The sequence below is a fragment of the Clupea harengus genome, chromosome 9, assembly GCF_900700415.2.
Source record: "Clupea harengus chromosome 9, Ch_v2.0.2, whole genome shotgun sequence".
NCBI lineage: Eukaryota > Metazoa > Chordata > Actinopteri > Clupeiformes > Clupeidae > Clupea > Clupea harengus.
The window spans coordinates 6,570,913-6,591,847 of record NC_045160.1 but is presented as its reverse complement, the minus strand read 5'-3'; the positions used below and the strand labels follow the sequence as shown (position 1 = coordinate 6,591,847).

At 48.7% G+C, this 20,935-nt stretch overlaps 1 protein-coding gene across 2 annotated transcripts in view; it reads right to left on the bottom strand.

The window, feature by feature from the left end:
* Positions 1 to 769: 769 nt before the first annotated feature.
* Positions 770 to 20,935, bottom strand: part of ulk2 (unc-51 like autophagy activating kinase 2) — a 31,115-nt gene continuing 10,949 nt past the window's right edge. Inside the window, exons 4-27 of one of the 2 annotated variants that reach the window (XM_012825226.3) lie at positions 20,831 to 20,863; positions 19,143 to 19,179; positions 17,020 to 17,193; positions 16,697 to 16,770; positions 16,488 to 16,589; positions 16,109 to 16,167; positions 15,753 to 15,835; positions 15,558 to 15,608; positions 15,312 to 15,397; positions 14,803 to 14,974; positions 14,324 to 14,384; positions 11,209 to 11,358; positions 9,042 to 9,187; positions 8,564 to 8,647; positions 7,483 to 7,754; positions 7,174 to 7,352; positions 6,747 to 6,856; positions 6,229 to 6,363; positions 5,615 to 5,826; positions 5,142 to 5,320; positions 4,666 to 4,784; positions 4,026 to 4,183; positions 3,774 to 3,909; positions 770 to 3,553 (exon numbers count right to left, since the gene is read on the bottom strand). In XM_012825226.3, the coding sequence (XP_012680680.2) occupies positions 3,489 to 3,553; positions 3,774 to 3,909; positions 4,026 to 4,183; positions 4,666 to 4,784; positions 5,142 to 5,320; positions 5,615 to 5,826; positions 6,229 to 6,363; positions 6,747 to 6,856; positions 7,174 to 7,352; positions 7,483 to 7,754; positions 8,564 to 8,647; positions 9,042 to 9,187; positions 11,209 to 11,358; positions 14,324 to 14,384; positions 14,803 to 14,974; positions 15,312 to 15,397; positions 15,558 to 15,608; positions 15,753 to 15,835; positions 16,109 to 16,167; positions 16,488 to 16,589; positions 16,697 to 16,770; positions 17,020 to 17,193; positions 19,143 to 19,179; positions 20,831 to 20,863 (2,877 nt within the window). In that variant the 3' untranslated portion in view covers positions 770 to 3,488. The remainder of the gene's footprint in view (positions 3,554 to 3,773; positions 3,910 to 4,025; positions 4,184 to 4,665; positions 4,785 to 5,141; positions 5,321 to 5,614; positions 5,827 to 6,228; positions 6,364 to 6,746; positions 6,857 to 7,173; positions 7,353 to 7,482; positions 7,755 to 8,563; positions 8,648 to 9,041; positions 9,188 to 11,208; positions 11,359 to 14,323; positions 14,385 to 14,802; positions 14,975 to 15,311; positions 15,398 to 15,557; positions 15,609 to 15,752; positions 15,836 to 16,108; positions 16,168 to 16,487; positions 16,590 to 16,696; positions 16,771 to 17,019; positions 17,194 to 19,142; positions 19,180 to 20,830; positions 20,864 to 20,935) is intronic. The other variant, XM_012825227.3, reaches the window with a different exon arrangement.

Genomic DNA, 20,935 nt, shown 5'->3' with positions numbered 1-20,935 from the left:
AAGAACTACAGGGGATATCAAGATGACTATGGCTTGGTTTGTAAATCATTCTTCAATTATGTTAGAAAGTTTCACTAGACGTTTAGTTTTGATAACCTTAAGGGCTTTTATGTAAGAAAGACTCTTTATGAAATCCACAAAACCTGGGGCTGACCTTCATGTAAATACCAAAGTGAAGAGGGGGCTCTGAAGCTTTAACCATAGGCCGAAACAATTCACATTTTCATCTTTCAGTCCAATTTTTACCTTATATGTGCAAAAAATAATAATTGCAGAACAAATAAGCCTATCTGAATAATATTAGATTAGTCAACAAAAATGAGAAGCCAACGTTTATGCTTGCAACAAAAGGTTGTAACATCATTTCGAATCCACTTAAATCTTTACTTTTTATAGTGAAAGTAGGCCTTTATACAGTATGCTACTAGATGACCTAAGATCACTGATTGACATAAAACATGTTTTAGACAGTTCAGTTCGTGTTTGTAGCATGAAGGTGTAGAAGTCTAACTACAGTTAGCCAGGGCTAATGTTAGAATTCACATTGCAACAATCACAACAAACCCTTGCAAGATGAGGGACTGCTTGATGTAGCCTAATGGAAACTATGATGATGATCTATCAATAATTAATTTGGTCACATGAACTTTGAGAAAACAAGAAAGTACTTTGATCACCTTAATATAAGTGCTGCAGCTTATATGTCATCACTGCATTTGAGACAATTTTTTAGATTCTAGACTGAAAATAAACACACTTCACATCAGAGTTGATCCAAATTTCCTTTTTAATAAACAAAGGCTGCATTTCTAAAGTTCCATACAGAACAAAGAGAGATGCCCCTGGTGAAACACACATTATCGATTAAAACATCAACATTTTTTAAAATTGAAAACAGGAGCTTAGAAATTCAGTTGCATCGGATGGTCTCCTTAGTATCTTACCATGACCATGGGAATCTATGCATTCAATTGGAGCAGGGAAGGCGCTATAATGACAGGGTTAATACATTCTACAAACTCTACAGGTACACCATGTGCTCAGTACCAACAGTTTATTATACTACATCCTCTGTACACCAGTCCCCTCAGACACATACAAGGTAGGAGTGTGGCCTAAGACTACAGAGATATGCAAGGATTTGGTAAAATTACATAAGAAAAAGCACAGAGCAAGACATACTTTCTCTGTGTGGTTGTAAAGGCTTTTTTGTAGAGCACTGGCGCTCAGAAGGGTCGGACAGGAGAAAAGTCACATCACAGGAGCTCTGATATGTCTATTGAACATACAGTAGACCACTTCAGGGCCCGTGGCCCACCACAGCCAGTCTGCAAATGGACATCAGGGCTTATTCACACATGTACAGAGAGAGGGCACTACCTTCTAAAGCACTCAATGTACTCAAGACGTCACGTCACTGGCCTTTCACACACCTCAGAGGTGCCATTATACTAATACAACAGTGAGCACAGCGGACCAGCATCCATGGCGGACTCCAGGTGCATGCTGGGTAGTCGTGCCCAGTTTCATATGATACTGACTGTTTGAGAATTTCTTAAAGATCATCTCATCCTGCACCTCAGGCAAAGAGTCGCAGTACAGGAGGAGATGTTTAAAGCTGCCATGCTGTTGAGCCAGAGGTATCTCCCTTTCATGTAGGCCTCTGAGTTTGAGGAAAACCCGTGGCAGTAAAAGGGTAGATATCAAATCTCCATACAAAACAAACAACAACAACAACAAAAGTGAAATAAAAACATTGTGCTGTTTATGTGAGGCACGGCAACCAAAGTCTCTGTTCGCCGATTCCATTCTCACGATGTGCTCACGCACTCACTCGAGAAAAAAATTATAATAAAAAGAGGAAAAACAAACCACATGCACAACATACAAATATGTACACAGGTTGCAAACATCAAAATTGTCTGAAAAAATTAGCTACAGTATTAATACGGACATTGTTTTTTTTTATTTAATTTTTTTTAAAGCATGTTTCAGTTTTCTTTTAAGTAACTACTCAAGTATTTTGACCACGCTTTTTGTCTGACCCTTTGTTTGTCCAAGTCATGGTGGGACTGAGCCCCTATGAGAAAGTTTTTTTTTGTTTTGTTCTCAACAAAACATCTGATCTTCACTAAGCTCCAAGGTATTGTTTTAATCCTGTACAACACCAGTGATATGGATGACGTGTAAATGTGTGGGTTGAGAGGAAGTGTACACCTGCTCTGTGTGACAGCGCTCATGCAGGTCCGAAGGTAATGAGAGGGAGAGCTGAGAGATACTGGAGAAGGCAGGAGGGAGCAGCAGGAGGAATCCACCCAATCACATCTCTCTCCTTACTCCTCCAGCCAATCAGCTCGCAGCCTTCACATTCCCAGTATTACAGGGAAAGTATCCTCCATGTTTAATTGATTACATATGTATATTATATATCATTTATCATTGATAAAGTGCTTCTGTGTAAAAACAATGAAGAAGACTAATTACAAATCTACAGGTTCCTTTGCTCCTCAGGGTTGCTGCTGTGATGATGTCGTTTGCCTGTCCAAGTGAGCTTTAGTGCATTTGGTGTGTATGAATTTCAATTTCAGCGCATGTCGGTTTGAGAATGTGCATGTGAACGTATGTGTGTGTGTGTGTGTGTGTGTGTGTGTGTGTGTGTGTGTGTGTGTGTGTGTGTATGAAGTTGTGTTGTGTAGGCCAGTCTGACAGCTATGTGATTTTAAAAGGTCAGATAAGCACACTGTTTTCTGTCTTGCAGGAAAACAAAGCAATCTGGCCCGGTGTAACAACATTTACCAACAGCAAACCTTTACAAACACCAATAAATAATGGCAACAGAATAAAGTACATAGTAAAAACAATATGTATAACAAGGTGATTTGCATTAAAAACTTGAGTCTTGATCATTGATTTCAGTCTGTGTTGCGTTTCCCTCATATTTTTGTCCATTGAAGTTTGCGGTAATAAAAAGAGAGAGAAAATAAAAAGCTAAAAGTTGTGATCTTTTTCCTTCTTCGACCAGTTCTTTAGTAGATGATGAAAGTTGCTGAAAGTGAAGGAGACAGCTTCTTTCACTCATGTGCCAGTCCTCTGTCTCTCTCTCTCTCTCTCTCTCTCTCTCTCTTTCTAAAAAGTCACCATTGTTGCTGTCGTCTTCATCTTTGGTAGTGAACCTGTGCTCTTGCACAAGCAAATCTGTCCGTTGTGCCACTGAAAAAAAAAAAAAACTACTTCTTGCACCTGTGACATTTTATGGGGAAAAACGCTAAAACGCTAAAAAGAAAGTCTAAAATCAAAACAAAACAAAACAAAACAAAATAAAATAAAATAAAGAAAAGTGCTTGCACTGCTACAAATGAGAATGTGGGCTTGTCCTCTGGCTGCTGTGAGTGCATCAGAGAATGGTCCCGGTCCAGGGAGAGGAGAGGAGAGGAGAGGAGAGAGGGAGAGAGAGAGCGTCCATCTCTCTGGGTGTGGCTGTAGCGCTCCTATTCGTACAGTGTGACTGTGCAGTAACACAGAGCTGAGATCCGCCGATCCACACTGGCCTTATCTGCACGGGGGGGGGGTGTGACACACACAAGGAGGCGGAACATGACATGAGTGGAATGAGAAAGAAGTTGAAACTTTTTGATGTGTCTTCTGATGGTTTTTCCAATGCTGTTCTTTATGTTTCTAGTGTAACTAGTGTTAGTAACTAGTGTTAGTGTGCATAGTGTGAGCCTGAGATTCAAACAGGAATAAATGTGTTTGATGCGGGTTATGAAACTCACACTTTGCGACGTTCTCAATGTCTGCAGGGTCCTGCAGGACCTTGGAGAGCCCCTCTAACAGCATGGCTGCTTTATTGTAACGGTAGGCAATGTCCTCTGTCTGCTGAAACATTTCATCCAGGGCTGCCGCTTGCACCTGACAGAGAGGAGAGAGAGAGAAGGTGTGGAGGGGAGAGGAGACAGTTTAGACACACACAGAAACACACACATGGAGGATAACATCGCAGGTATGTTGCCATGACGGACTCTTACCATTTCTACAGCGTGGTTGTAGATGAGTTTCTCGGCCGTGACGCTGTTGATCTCGTCCACGAAGCGCTGCTTGTCCGAGAAGAAGTGGTTGAGTTTGTCTGTGAGGCGGCGGCACAGGGAGATGCAGCTCTTGTAGCGCTCATTCAGGCTCTTCACCACTAGGGGGACAGAGGAAGCGGTTCCAGTGCGTTACACAAGAGCAGTCTCAAAGAGTTCTTGCTAAAGGCGAAACGTTCTTGTACATTCAAGAACTAGACGAGCATGAGACTGGCTTTTTTATATCTTGATTTTTTTTTAATAAAGCAGACAGTAAGTATGTCAGCTTTTTTAATAAAAATAGACTCTCACAAGTACTCAAATGCGCTGACACAATGAATACAATGTGGAGAAACTCTGAACAACCTATTTCATTTGAATTGTTCCTATTAAATATGGCTCCAGTAGGTTTAGAGGTGTTTAAACGTTTCTTTTTTAGCACTAAATTGAACACACACACTGCAGCTGTGAAGCTGTACCAACATTACCTAACTTAATTTCCCTCAGCACGTGCTGCTAATTTAGCGGTCGCTGCACATTTAGGGTTAAACTCCCTCCCCTCTACCCGGCTCTTAGATGGGCTCGTTGAGGTTCGGTAACTCACCTTGCTTGACAGCGCTGGAGGGGTTGAGCTTTGCCGATTTGATCTGAGCCTTAGCCAGGTGCAGGGAAGAGGCCAGGAGCTGGGCCGCCTTCATGTACAGCACCAGCTGCTCCACTTGCCTGTGGGGAGACCAAGGAGAGCGCACACATGAAAAAGATTACAAAAAAACCTCCCACACTTCAGCAAACACAGTCAGCACTAATGCGGTCTCTAAATCACTAAAGCAATGTTCCACCGTCTACGTGGTGGAATTGTAGAACACTGACACATCGGTTTTGGCTAATTAGCTACATTAGCATTTAATGATTCATCACTTTCAAAGCAGGGATGCAACGCTTTTTACAGCATTAGCACTTGTGTGGTGATCATGATTGCATGGTTGAATGGTGTGTGCAAATGTAGTGAATTTAAATTTGCTATGGAAGAGGATCTGGCCCTCCTCTCTCCTCTCTCTTTTCTCTCTCTCGCTCGCTCACCCCCACTCCTTGCTGAGCTGGCTGATCTGGTCCACCACCACGCTCTCGTGTTGGGGGTACAGCGAGGCTGCCGACACGCCCAGGTCGGCCCCCCCCGCCCGCACGGCTGCGATCTCCAGCACGCAGTCGGTGAAGGAGAGCATCATGCGCAGGTGCATCAGAGTATCCGTGTGCTCCCTCTGTGAACACACACAAACAAAATCACATTAACCTTTAATCCAGACAGGCTTCAGCTACACAAATTGTCATGACCTTACTGATCGCATACTTGTCTTTCATCTTCAAATCCATTTCACTTTCACAAATGTCAATAAAACGCTTCAAGCTATTACTCCATCCTCCAAAAGGACACTTAACTTGTATAATTTAAAGTCTTCTTACAAGATTTGAAGTAGCACAGTACATCTTCAACATCAACCTCTGCCATGTTCACCATCACCCTTGTTAGTGGCAGCACTCTTGCCATCTCTCACCTCCATGAGGGTCTCCTCGGGCAGCTCGGGGGCCTCAAACGTGATGAAGCCGTCCAGGGAGGGCGGGGAGGTGCCGTAGGGGACGTATCGGACGCCACTGGGGGCCGCCTCGGCTCCCGGGGGCGAGGTGCCGATTGCCATGCCGGGCGGAGAGCCCACGTAGATGCGTCCGCTGGTGGAGCACAGGGAGCCTGCGGAGCTGTTGGAGCCTACTGGAGACACAGGTGGAGGACAGGCAGAGGAGTCAGCACAGGGGACAACGGTTACAGCCTCAAGGTAGTCTGCTGAATGTGGTTTGAGCAACTATTCAGTAGCTGGCCAGTGGCAATTGCACATATGATTCTTTCACACAGTTAGTTAGGTAGTCAGTGGGGTCACACAGTAGGTGGTGCCATTGAACATACACAGTTATGGGACTCGCAGAACACAAACAGTAACTAATCGGTACCCCTCGAACTTTGTTTGCAGGACACCCCAGTTTGTGATTCAGTACTGTGCAAGCTAACGATCGATGCCAGTGTGATGTGTGAGAGAGCGGGCATGTCCAGTGCCAGTCAGCCAGCCGGTGAGGGAGGCCAGGCCAGGCCGGGCATGGTTAGGTTGGGGCACCTCACCTGATGTCGTCCGCGGCCTGGTGCCCAGGTGACTACAGGTGGGAGGGGTGCCGCTGTTGGGGGGCGAGCCCACGGTGAATAGGACGGTGCGAGGACTGGCCCCACCAGGGGGGAAAGCGTACAATCCTGCAGGGGCTGAGGGGGCGGGAGGAGGAGGAGGGAGGAGGGGGGGGGGAAGCACACACACACACACACACACAGCCTGTCACTCATTGGGTCAGGCAAAAGCACACGCCCATACACAGCCAGTCACAGCCAATCACAAGCCACAGCACAGCCCCATGCAGGCCAAAGGGTTGGCGAGGAAGCTCAAGCATGTGCATGTGAAGCATGTCACTGCTGCATCATCAGTGAGGTAATACTGTTACAGTTCTTTCGCTTTTCACACTCTATGATGGATGAACATTTAAGAACACTAGAAGTGGATATTTCCAAGCAAGAGAAACTCAGGTGGCTGTTTAAATGTTAGCATGGAGGTAAATCCCTGAGGACGCAGAGGTGATGGTGTGGGCTGTTACCTGTGTCCATGGGCCTCTCCGTGTTCAGGCTGTCTGTGCTGCCCTGGTACTGCTGGCCACCCAGAGTGATGCGAATGGGCTGCTCAGACAGCCGGCCCGTACTCACAGACCTAAAGCACACACACACACACACACACACACACACACACACACACACACACACACACACAATACAATGATTTGTCTTACAGAGAATGAGAGAGAGAGAGAGGGAGAGGGTGTAAGCGACTTATGTGTTTGTGTTAGAAAAGGAGTGTGAAGTAGTCTGTGTGAAAAACAGGGACACTAAGATTGTGTGAAAAACTAAAAGATCAAACAGTTCAAACAGAAACAGACATTGGAACATGACAACTGAAAGAGTTTCGAGGAGAAAGCTGGCATGTGAAGGCATCCAATCGTAAGTGTGAAAAGCCAGCCTGACACTCACCTGCCAAACGTGGTCCTGCTGGCCTCTGGGGCGGACTGGCGCCCCCCAGTGCCGGGGGAGCAGTGGTGGGCGCAGAGGTCCCGAGGGTCAATCAGGGATTTCGGAGGGGTGGGGCTGTCCGCCAAGGCCATAAGGTTGCAGGAAGCTTGAGTTTTAGGGATTTTGAAGGGGGCCGTTGTCTGTGCGGGAGGTAAAAATGGCGCATGTTAACTGTATGTTAAATGAGACCCATACACTGCATTTTTTACGCTAGTTACATAGGACTGGCCAATGAAGGCTTGGGAGCATGGGAGGGGGGGGATCACTTACCTTTGTGGGGGAGCCAATGATAGTGGGCAAGGGTGATTTTGTTAACCAATCAGATGTGCGGGGGGAGGAGCCCAGGTGTTTGGTGGGGGAGGTTCCAAGGTTGCCGGGGCGACCCATCTGCGGGGAGTGACTGGTGGGGTAGGCGTTGGTAGTGGGGTGCACAGGGTCGGAGAGCTGCTTGTGTAGCCTCTGCTTGTTCTGGTAGGCGTCGGTGGGCGTGTGGTTGCCTTGGAAACGAGCTCCCAGCAGCTGAGAGGGTGGCACTGGGGACCCTGGAGAAAAGAGTGGAGTGTCAGACTGACAATTGGATGTGTTTTTCCATCATGGTTCTAACATGGTCAGCGCTTTTAAAAGCTAGGTTCACCTCTGAACCACTAGATGGTGATATTGTCACTTAACAGTCAGCAGGCCATTCAGCCTCCTGTGGTAATAAGCTGGACCTGGCACAGATACCAAGATGGGATCTGGATTTCTTTTAAAAGGCCACGTTCAGCCATGTTAAATGTCTTGTTCATTTACATTTCTGCAGAGGACAAACAATTGCCTCAATAGTCAACAGTCAACAAACAACAGTCTCCAGTCTTGTTCTGTGACTGACTGATTGATGAGCCACCGAGATGAATTTCAGGGGTACGGGAGGGGAGTGCTTGGGTTTACGTAACGCCTTTTGTTCCTTCACCTCACTATGCTGCCCCAGTTCTGTATCTAGATCAATCAGCTCCGAACAGCCAGAAAGGCAGGCGCTCCTGGTGTAAGACTGGTTGCCATAGCGACCACTCCAGGTCCCCGGGCAGAATGACAGTAACACTCGGCGAGGACCGTAGCGGTGGAAGGCTAAGTTGGAGGCAGCACAAAGAAGGCTGGTGTGCGTTTAATGGGACCACAGGGGAGGGCAATAAAAGCACCTGCCGCAGAGCTGGAGACAAGCCACCACAGGAGCCCACTGGAGCTGTGTGTCAATCAGAGGTTGTGTGCACACACACACACCAACTCCCAAATAGAGACATACAGATATATAACACACCACCCCCCCCCCCCCCCCCCCCCCCACCCCACACTCTCTCGCTCTAGCAGGACTGACCTCCTGAGGAACTGCGGCTACGTGCCTCATGGCCCTGGGGGTGTCCGCAGCAGCAGTGTCCCAGCTGCTCAGGGATTGTGCCCACTGGAGAAAAGCCAGACAGACACACACACACACACACACACACACACACACACACACAGACACACAGACACACAGACACACAGACACACACATTAACACATAAGCCAGGCATGTCACAGCAGTGAGGTTAAGAGTTTGTTATGAGCCATCAACAGGCACCGGTGGATAACCCCACAAGTTCTTCGATAAAAAGCAATCATTTGACAAGCAAACAATTTAAAGGCACTCACACATATCTATACTATACTGTGCAAACATTTTAGTCACCTTTGAAACAATGCTATAAAGTTAGGATACTTGACATGAACAGCAAACCAAAAATACGATAAGATAATAAAATAAGATAAACATAAACATTCTGTACAGTACTGTATATAAACTTTGGTGTTCTTACCGAGAGGGGACGGCGAGTATGGGCGGGAGCTCCCGGTGGACAGGCGGCGGCCGAGAGTCTGGGTCACCTCGGCCGAGCTGGGCGACCCCGAGCCCACTTTGGGGAAGCCCATGGGACTGGTGTTGGAGCGCCGCACGGTGCCCGACCTGGAAGCAGACGCAGACGTTTCGGTCACCGTGCCAACCAAATCCAGACACAACAATGTCACTTGTCTAGACACGTTCCGCCGGTGACTTTTTTTACACCACAGGGCAAGAACCGCGATCAGAAGGGCGAAAGAAGCGGTGTGACGAGCGGCAGCTGTTAGTTAGTGAGGAGCGCGAGCGTCTCATTCACGGCTTTCCCTTGTGCTTCTCCTGAACTGCCTAACCTCTCCGCCGGTCCTGCCAAGACAAGCACTGGTGGGTGTTACGTGCAGAGGTCCTAAAATTAAAAAACATGACGCCATCGCTCCTCGTGAAAGATCATCTGAGAGCTGCTGAACTCCACCCCCTCTCCACACACACACAGACACACACACACACACACACACACACACACACACACACACCTAACCCCCAGAGACTGAAAACAAGCATGAATCATGAGGAAGGGCGGCGCGCGTGTGTGTGTGTGTGTGTGTGTGTGTGTGTGTGTGTGTGTCTGCCTGCTGTTTCCCCTGTGTGGCGCCAACTCTCTGCCCTCATCAGAGCACTTAAAGATAGATCACTAAAATAGGAGCTAGCGCTAGCCTGCCCATGCTAGCTCAGACGGACAGAGTCTTTATTAGAGACTGTCATCTCTCTCTCTCACACAGAACAGCCGAGTGAAGTGGGGTGGCAGTCTGTGGGCAGGGCACAGTGGAGTGGGGTGGCAGTCTGTGGGCAGGGCACAGTGGAGTGGGGTGGCAGTCTGTGGGCACAGTGGAGTGGGGTGGCAGTCTGTGGGCACAGTGGAGTGGGGTGGCAGTCTGTGGGCACAGTGGAGTGGGGTGGCAGTCTGTGGGCAGGGCACAGTGGAGTGGGGTGGCAGTCTGTGGGCAGGGCACAGTGGAGTGGGGTGGCAGTCTGTGGGCAAGGCACAGTGGAGTGGGGTGGCAGTCTGTGGGCAGGGCACAGTGGAGTGGGGTGGCAGTCTGTGGGCACAGTGGAGTGGGGTGGCAGTCTGTGGGCACAGTGGAGTGGGGTGGCAGTCTGTGGGCAGGGCACAGTGGAGTGGGGTGGCAGTCTGTGGGCAGGGCACAGTGGAGTGGGGTGGCAGTCTGTGGGCAAGGCACAGTGGAGTGGGGTGGCAGTCTGTGGGCAGGGCACAGTGGAGTGGGGTGGCAGTCTGTGGGCACAGTGGAGTGGGGTGGCAGTCTGTGGGCACAGTGGAGTGGGGTGGCAGTCTGTGGGCTCAGTGGAGTGGACATGGTGAGCATGGGGGTGCCGGGTGAAGGTGCTAACCTAACAATGCTAATCTCTTTAAGGTGTCTTCCACACAGTGGGCCAAACCCCCCCCCCCCAAGCTGTCTCTGAGGCAGCTTTATCGCACCTCCTTGGACAGCAGACACAGTCTTTTCACACACACACACACACACACACACACACACACACACACACACACACACACACACACACACACAAAACTCCTAGACCTTTGTCTTGGCCTGACCCCCACTGACCCCCACACACCCACACACTCTCCAATGCATTAACACAATTACACGGCCACTAAAGGAGGAAACAACACAGCATCAGATGCTTCAGGAGGAAACTGATGCAACACCCTCTCAATACCTGTCCTGCATTGAAAAAACGGTGAAAGGTCACAATAATATCGGCAGTTGAACCATTTACTGACCAGCGTTTAAAAAAAAGCTAACCACAGGGGACGTGGTGCTTAAGAAACTGCCTAATGCAATGCAACAATAACGCTTTCACAAAACACCGCTGAGGGAACACAGGAGACTTTGTCACACATCGACCTCTTGATCTCCTGCTGGTAAATGGTAGTTCCTCAGAGGGGTATAAGTAAACATCAAAGATACGCCCAAATGTTGGGCTCCATACACTGAGGTGTCTGATGCTTATACGAAGTGACTTCATATCATTGGTCTTTTCAAACACATGCATTTACCAGACCAAACCAAGACCATTGTCAGTCCCATGCTTCACCAGAGAGCACGTGGAAACACAGCAGCCCTTACCTGGGGGAGCCATAGAGGGTGGTGGTGGGACTGCTGGAGAGATTCTGCTTGATCCGCTGGTAGTTGCGCACCTGCGTGGGCACAGGGATGGGGGTGGTCTCTGCCCGGGGCGACACCATCGGGGGCTGTCCGGGGGTGGGCTGCTGCTGCCTGGAGAGGCCAGAGAGAAGGGCTGAGATCCAGTCGGCATGCTTCTCAAACAGCTCAATCACCATTTCCTCTCTGCAACTACAGTCCTTTAAGACACTGCCTTTAGGCTTAAGCTTCTGCTCTTTGTCATGTATGGCCTATAACTTCAGGCACTTCCTAAGATTAACATCAAGCTTCTGTTCAATGTCCAGTTTAGCCTATTTCTGTCGAGACAGCAGACTTTGTTGTGTTACTAGAAAGTTCTTTGTTGTGACTGTTACAGGCGCCAGCTCAGGCATGTTGCTGTTCCTGCTCAGTAAGGCCAGCCCAGCCTCCAGTGGGAGGGCCCTCTGTGTAAACACAGAACACACTAGCCAACCAGGACAGACGGGGGAAGGGGCTCTGCCTCTGGAGCACTGAACTCTATTGAACCAATGGCACGTGCAGGGCCCGCCCTCTGAACTCTATTGGACCAATGGCACGTGTGGGACCCGCCCTCTGTTCCGTGGACCAAGGAAAAAAAGTCAGCTCATTTGCATTCCTTTGTTTCCACACCGAGAACAAAATGTCTTGAAAGACTCGAGTCATGTGTGGGTCATGCATGTAGGACTAAGTGTCTTTTTCTGAAAAGCAAGGGGGGAAGTGGAGGGGAGGGGGAGCAGCGAGGGGCCCAAAGAGGGGGAGACACTGAGCCTGACGCGACAGACGGTGGGAGGGCCGTGGTAAGGAGGGAGAATTATGTAATGAGCAGGAGGGCCCGGAGCAGAGCGAGAGAGGGGAGAAAGCGAGTACACGTGAGCCACGCGAGGCATCCAGCAACAGAACACAAACACAGCGCGGCACGGCACCAAGAAGGGCTTCTCTTTGTTCGCCCAGATCCCAGAACCCTCCCAGGACACGACAAATGTGGAACATTGGCACACTGAACACCTCAGCTAACACCCAGGCTCACAGACAAAAGGAAACATTGCGGTGTGTGTTTTTTTTTTTTTAACCACAAATTCATCATCTGAATCTACAACCTCATCTGTGCCTTTGAACAAACTACTTCAGAGTACAGAACAATGAGGTCGTCCTTAACAAAAGCACTGTTTGTAGGTCAAAATGCAGACAGACAGTTTGTCTTATTGCTGAGGAAGGGCTTAGTTTAAGGCCGAGTTTGCATTACTGGTGACCCGCTTTTGTCTGCCCCGAGGACGGCGGGGGGGACTGGGAGGATGGCAGGCCATTGAAGCAGTTCTAATTAAAGCAGGCCTGGAAACTCCAGAGCCAAAATGGTGTGCAGGAGGGGAAAAAAAACAAAAAAACAGGCAGAGAGAAGCCTGTCGTTCAGGAGCGGAGGCTTCTCTGGCCCCGGCCCAGCGATGAGGCAGACACAGAGACAGGCTCAGACGCTCAGCGGCAGTAGGCTGCGCCAAAGGTCAACCACACTATCCAAAACAATCTGACAAACACAACACAACTCACTGGATATGAAAGCTATGCTAGCTGTGTCAAAAACAGAAAAGAAAGAGTAAAACATGAGGAAGCTACAGAGAGAGAGAGAGAGAAAGAGAAAGAGAGAGATAGAGAGAGAGAGAGAGAGAGAGAAAGAGAGAGAGAGAGAAAGACAGGGACAAACAGGGAGATGGAGGCATCTGTAGAGGCTCCAAACAAAAGCTGGGTTAGTTAGGGTATACTTGAGGGACATGAGCGACCTCAAGAGAGATATGGAAAACAGTGTGATGAGGGGGCAGAGAAGTTTGGCACGTGACACAGGGAATAGCGTCTCGCCGCCGGGTATTTAGAGACAGACACAAAAGGAGAGGGGAGAGAAGGAAGTGGCTTTGAAGAAGTGTGGTGTGTGTGTGTGTGTGTGTGGTGTGTGTGACACCAAAGCAGAAAAACATTCAACTCAAAGTCAACAGCTCGCAGGAATGTCTGCCACAGGCACTCCACCACTCACGGGAAGGTCATGTGAAGTTGAAGTTTGAAGAACGATTAATCAAAAAAATACTTTCAATAAAAGCTGTCTATACAAGCGCACTCTTCACCAACTGTCTCTCACTGGTGTCCTCGGGCCTCTATGCCTAATTCAGCACCATTGTGTATTTAGCAACAAACCGATACCTTGGCCTGTGGAATTTTGAACAAGCGAAACAGAAAGGCCACCAAACGGCGTGCGTGTGCGTTTATGAGTAAACAGTGTGAAAATGAGCTCACACACACGGGCGCATATGACACTCCCACAGCCACAGCTGCTGGGTGCGCAGCGGGACGACACCGTCGGGGGTCAGACACAGTCCTCATCATTTGGGCGTGTGACGGGTGGTCTGGGGGCTCGCACCTACTCGAGGAGAGGCCACATTCACAGCCTGCTGCTTTACACCCGCAAAACAGCCAACTCCCCGCTCCAGGTCATATTCCTGTTTGGGAGCGTGCACTTTCCCAGGGCTCTGTAATGAAATCCTCGAGGGGGGTGGAGGGGGATAAGGAGGGTGGGGAGAGAAGAGAGAAGGGAAATGATAGGTCCGCTAACGTTGTAAAATCTAATAGATCAAGGGGATAATCCGTACCAGGCTCTCCTTCGCTTGTTGTTATGCAGCAAATGAAAATCTCTTTGCGCAACACCGTAATGCCCCGTTAAGAGTAAAAACAAACAGACGCCGCTGTGGTCATAGGACTTAATGGCGGACTGGATTAATTTTGTTTGTGTTTATCCTGTCGCTAGGTCCACCAGGTGAGAGTGACCCCCCCCACCTAGCAGCTGAGGTGCCGTGCAGGCAGACGGCCGACTACCCATGCACGTCTCTTACTGATGTTCGTGTGGTCCGACCTGTGCAAACAGCGCTTAACTACGTGACAATAAATGCCTCCGTGTTAACGCCACGACCAGGAGTTGTGTTCAACCGGAGCGAGAGAGGCACGGCTTTGGGCAGTTAGCGTGCCGGTGTGGAAAGTGATGGTGACAGCGGCGGCACGGCGCCGCGGTGGAGCTAGCACTCACCCGCCGCACTGGAGGAATTCACTGGACGGACGGCGGCCTGCCATTCCCATGGGCACGTCGTCTGTCGGGGGTAGGGGGGGGGCGAGAAAAAGAGGAAGCAAGAGGAGAGGTTAGCCAGTGTGTAGGGGTGTAACCAGAGCTGTTATGTATACTGTGTACAGACACACACACACACACACACACACACACACACACACACACACACACACACACACACACACACACACACACACACACACAAACACACACAGACATCATAGCACGTGTGTAAGGGAGCGGCAAATCAGGCCATACTTTGTTGTGCAGGCTTCAGCCTGTTCTACACTGTCAAGTTTGTTTACTCCCAACAGTGTTCATTTGGAAATGTACCCAGACTCTCCTAATATGTCATGGCTACACCCACGCTTGGAGTTCAAGCAGCTCCAGGCCTGTGTGTGTTCATGCACGCTGGTGTGGCATTAGTGTTCCGAGAGACTCACAGGCCAGCTCTCCCGTGAGGTGGGGCACCAGCACAAAGTCGTCCGTGTCGCAGGAGGAGTTCTTGCTGCTGGTGCTGCCCCCCGACTCTTTGGACAGCTGCAGGTAGTTGGGCGGGCCCAGGGGGGGCGAGGACAGAACATCCTCCGGGACCGTCTGCATGTCCGGCAGCGACTGCAGGGACAAGAAAGCACACGACTGAAGTGGAATAACCAGGACCAAATGAATAAGGAATCAAATCGAGTAAAACACTTCGGTGCAGTGTGCCTTTTCCCCATGGACACCTCTCCTTTCGAATTAGTATGTACTGAAAAGGCACACTTACCATGACTGCAGTTATGCACATTTTGTGCACACTAGTAACACGAAGACTCAGACTACAGCACACTATAATGCAAGCAATGAACTAGCATAGGATGGTAGAGCAATCTCTGCTAGTGCAGTGACAGTCTGCAGAGCACACAGTGCACGGCCCTTGATAACAGGAGCCATGGGGAGCCGCTGTACTTACAGGAGGCGAGACGTAGCGACAGGGCGAGCTGCCACAGGAGCTGTCTGATACAGAGCCAGGGAGGTTGGGCACAGGCAACGGGCAGGCTGGTACAAACAGAGACACAAGCAACTAAATATGAGCAACGATTTATTTTAAACAGACATTAATGATTCATGAAAGACAATACAGGATGCTCTTTAAGTAACCTGTAACAAATTTGAGTTTAAACACAGAGAAATCTACATCTGCCTTCCTCCTATTTACATTTTTTGATGGCTGACACTGGCTCCAGGAAAGGGTGGCTGAAAAACGTGTCTGTAAGCAAGCAGAAGAGCACAGAACAGAACACACATGTTACAGCTGGATGGACCTCTCGCAGTCTCACTTCTCTAAAAGAATCCAGGGACACACAAACAGCCACACGGGGACATCAGAGCCCAGAGCAGAGTGGTCACTGACCAAAGTCCATGCGGTCCTTCTGGTTCCTCTGCAGCAGGCCCAGCAGCAGGTGTGCCAGTGGAGGAGACGCCTCTCGTGGGATACTGCAAGAAGGGGGAGCAACCAGACCGTTCATGCCGGGAGAGGGTCATATTACAATACTGCTAATATGCACTGGGCTCCATCAATCATATCTCTCCGTGTGATGGCACTGACAAATGCAGTCATTATCTTGCTCTCTTTGCATTGCGTGGGAAGATCAAAATGAGCTCCTCAAAGCGGTTTGTTATTACTGTACTGTGATATTAGGAAACGGAGGCGGAGGACAAAAGCCATTAGAAAAAGGGGGTCGTCAGGGCAGTGTGAAAGAAACCTACTTTGGCACCAGGGTCCTATTCTTCTCATAGAACATGCGCAGGTCCTGGGGGCTGTTTGCCTGTTGAGGGAGGACAGCTTCGGGTTATTTTGTTATGTGTGCAGAGTGCCGTCGTCATCACGTCATCGTGATGAATTCACTCTACATTGGTCACTGACAGGCCTCACCCTTATTGATTCAGTAACTGCTTTAGGCCAAGGTGACTTCCAACAAAGTCAAGATATATTATCTCAGTAATTTGAGTCATTCTTGAAGAAGAAATTTCGATGATAAAGGGTAGAATTTGACACGGTTGAAAGAGACGGTGTCCAAATATAAAAAAAGCTAAATGTGAGAGGACCGCCATGTGAACAGACACACGACTTTCTACTGTCTCTTACCTGGAAGGGTGGCTTTCCCACCAGGCACTGGTAAATGACTGTCCCGATGCTCCACAGGTCAGCTTTGGCATCATAGTTTTGGGACATGATCACTTCCGGGGCCTGGCAAAAAAAAAAAAAGAAAGAAAGAGGAGAAGGGTTAAAGGTCAATTTGAAACAAAATGGCTGCTAGCCAGCAGACTCTCTCACGCGCTTGCACACACGCTCACCATGTACATGGGGGACCCGCACAGGGTGGCTGCCATCATGTTACTCTGGAGGTAGCGTGCGAAGCCAAAGTCAGCTGAGGGGAGAAACAAAACATGTCTGTGTTATTATTAGCAACATGGCTATCGTCTGAGCGCCACGGCTTTAACACCAGGGAGGGTATGGAAACTATGCCACGACTGCGTACGGGGACACAAGCCAGAGTAGAAAATAAAACAGCCACTATTAATATTGTACAGATCAAATGATTATTTGGAGATTACAAGGACAATCTGTCTAGTCGGTGAGGGCTGTTGGTGCAGTGCATGTTTGACTCGCTAATTACCGATCTTGATTCGGATGCCGCTGATGCTAGACCTCTTGCGTCCCACATAGGAGAGCAGAATGTTCTGGGGCTTGAGGTCGCGGTGGATGATGCCCTTGCTGTTGAGGATGCGCATGGCGGCGGAGATCTGCTGCAGGAAGATCCTCAGCGTGTCCTCGCGCAGGGTTCCCTTGGCTGGGGGGGGGGGGGGGGGGGACAGAACAGACACTCATTGGGATGGGTTCTTTTTCCTACATCATTTGCTTACACATTTCTTACTCATTCAATTCAATGTTTTTTTGTATTGCTCTTCCCCTCATATTGTTGATTGCATCTGGCCACACTTTCTTATGTGCCGTGATGAGTTCAATTATTTATTTTTGGCCCACATGCCAGGCAAGCACCAAGCAAGTATTTAATGCAAACTAAAAAGTGCTGACGGGAGACAGAACCTGCTGACGGGAGACAGAACCTGCTGTCGCTCACCCTTCAGCAGGTCTGGCTGGGAGTGATATGGTCAGACCATATTGCAAAAAATCTCTGTCACACACACACACACACACACACACACACACACTTTTTTAAGGCTTTAATCACCAGCCTTGCATTTCCACTGATGCAACCACGGCACAATTGAAGGAATCCGAGGCAGCTGGCACTAGCCATCTCCCTGCCATGCTACGGTTCCCTAAAGCTGTGTGTGACTCCCCCCGTGCTCACCGCACCAGTACAGCCTCACACCACACCAGTCCAGCCTCACACCACACCAGTACAGCCTCACACCACACCAGTCCAGTCCAGCCTCACACCACACCAGTACAGCCTCACACCACACCAGTCCAGTCCAGCCTCACACCACACCAGTCCAGCCTCACACATCCACACAGCTGTTATATAACCGGGTTGTGTTATTGTGATCAACTCATTGTTTCCGAAAGGACTGGAGAGGTGGATTAAGAGTGAATTTCTAAATCCGAGGGCCTTGCTGAATGATGTTGTTCCCGGTTCCCCCCTATTTGCCACTAAACGTGCCTAATCTGCTCAGCTGTTAAGAGGATTCCCACCGCTGCCTATAATGGCTCCCAATGTAAATGGAGCAATTACATTCACAACAGATCTGATTTGGATCACAATGGATCTCATTGGGATCACAATAGACTTGTTCTCATCTCTTTACTACCACACTTCCCCCAAACTCCACTGTTGGTCCCAATGGCAGCACCGTTGTGTCACGGTGGCCCCTGTTGTATAATGCTGCTCAGGGGTGCCCAGAGACAAGCTGTACCTTGTTGCACGATGTGGGAGAGGGTTCACCTGCACAGTCACTGCACTGATAACAGCTCCAGTCAGAGTGTGTCTGTGTGCATGTGTCTGTGTGTCTGTGTGCGTGTGTGTCTGTGTGTGTGCGTGTGTGTGTGTGTGTGTGTGTGTGTGAAAGAGAGAGAGGAAAAACAAAGGGCCAAGAGTCCAGCAGAGCCCCGTCCCAAGAACATCCTGTTCTGAACACTGGCGGCAGGAGCCAACAGACAGGAGACCATGTCCATATTATGACACCTTCCAAGTCTATTTGCTATCAATAGTCAAACTGACTTCAGTTTAAAGACATACTCTACCTCAGTCCTTTAGGCAATCACCTTATTTTTCACACTTGCAGTTCCTGCAGGCATATCAGCATAGGGGTCAAACTGTAGCCTCTGAGCTCTATGGGGTTGGTCAGGTTGTGTCCCCATGACAACAAATTTGCCTGGTACAAACCTGCTGACCGCTGGTATTGCTCAATGGCTTGTTTGGAAACTTCTGAGCGCGTGGTATTTGCGCTTCAGGAGAACAGGAGTTTTATTTAATCATGAGGTTTTAGGAAGCAGCGCAGCCCTACTGAGGCAACATTAAACAGAGGAAGTGAGCTTTGATTGGCCACCGGGGAACCAGGAGGAATGGTGCCGACTGCACTGCACTGCACTGGCACTCAGCCCAGGCCGCCGACTCAATTCAAATGTAATGAAGATCTACATTATATCAGTCTAATTAGAGAGCAGGAGCATACACCAGCCAGACCAGTCATGAAAAAAATAACAACAAAAAAACCCCACAGAAAATGCTAGTCTGTGTTCATATTAAGGCTGAACACTTTGAGAAATGCTTACCTTGCAAGTAGTCTGCAAGATCGCCTCCATTGCAATACTGTGGAGAGAAAAGCAAAAGAAAATTGCAATTAATTACCAGACTGTGCCTTTGTGTGTTAGCCTGTATGTGTGTGTGTGTGTGTGTGTTATTCTGAGTGTGCATGTTAGCCTGTGTGTATGCGTGTGTGTGTGTGTGTGTGTGTGTGTGTTATTCTGAGTGTGCATGTTAGCCTGTGTGTGTGTGTGTGTGTGTGTGTGTGTGTGTGTGTGTGTGTGTGTGTGTGTGTGTTATTCGGAGTGTGCATGTTAGCCTGTGTGTATGTGGGTTAAACATCACATTTCTCCTCACACCATCTGACAAAGCTGGGATAATGGCGAGCTCATCTGTTATATGTAATATGGTGAGGTAATGCATCATAGCTACTGAGACTCTCTGCTCCACCACAACTCATCAGGGATGGGGGATGGGGCTGCAGTCGCCCCGCTACACTCCCAGCACTCACACGCACACACGCACGCACAAGCACACACACACTGAACACACACTGAAGCCTGTATCTCCTGACCACTAATTACTCCAAAGGCCACAGATCTATGAGCAGAGATGTTTTCTTCAGTCACCGTGTTTTTTTCCATCTTGTTTATATGCAGTAACAATCTGTGTCAATGGGCAAATGAATTTCATATTTTAACAAATCTGTTTCGTTTAGCACGAAAAGCATCAGTCGAGCAGAACAAATAGGTCGACATGTTTGTGTACAAAGTCTCTGAGGCTCAGAATAAGTGACCCCACACACACACACACACACACACACACACACACACACACACACACACACACACACACACACACACACACACACACACACACACACACACACACACACACTTTACAACATGTTCTAATCTTTTCCATCACTAACAATAACTACTGTCACAACAGGCTTGGAGTAGCACCCAGGAGAAAGGCCTGTTTGTTCTCAGTGAGACCCGTCTCTCCCCAGAGAGCTACAGGCAAGTAGCAGTGTGGTAAAGTCAGCCAGCGCAGCGTTAATAAGTCCCCAGTCTGCCTTAGTGCCACGGCACTTTCGCTAACCCTAAAAAAATTAAATAATAATTAAAAAAAACAACATAAGGCTGGCTTTCCTTTCTGGCAAACCAAAGAGGGAATCTATAGATCTAAAAGTTCCTTGATGTGCTCGAAGTTTAAATCCAATCAGGCCCTAATCCAACCGGTGATGCTCTCACCAGGACATCCCTGCAGCCCTGCGGCACCTGTGTGTGTTTTGGAAGGCAGGTTTCCATCCACTCATATCTTATCACCAGGTACAGAGTGTACCTCTGGCCTAATGGCACACACTAAATATAGGGGGCAAATAAACAAGCTTTTGCATTTTTTGTTTCTAGAAGAGCGTTCTGAGAATGTGTATTTATAGAGGAGCACTTGAGTTGTCCAGACTTGTTTTTCCTTCAGGCACTCCAGTGTTGGGCAACACGAGTGACCAAGGCCAGGCAGCAAGCTGCTGAATCGTCCAGATCATGTGACTTGAAATAGACACTTATAACACGAGCGGGGATAGGAAGAGCTTGACACAGCGAATGAGAGAGGAGAGTGAAAGAGAGAGACAGAGAGAGACAGACACAGACAGACACACCAGCTCAGCATGTGACCTTTAATATTGATTTGTGTGCTGACAAAGCCAACTTACCTCCATCACCAGGAACACTGAGTTTGGCGTTTCCTAGAAGATAAAGACAACAACCGTTAATTCTTTCATATTTCATCACATCTTTCAGAATTCAGTGTTGAAAAG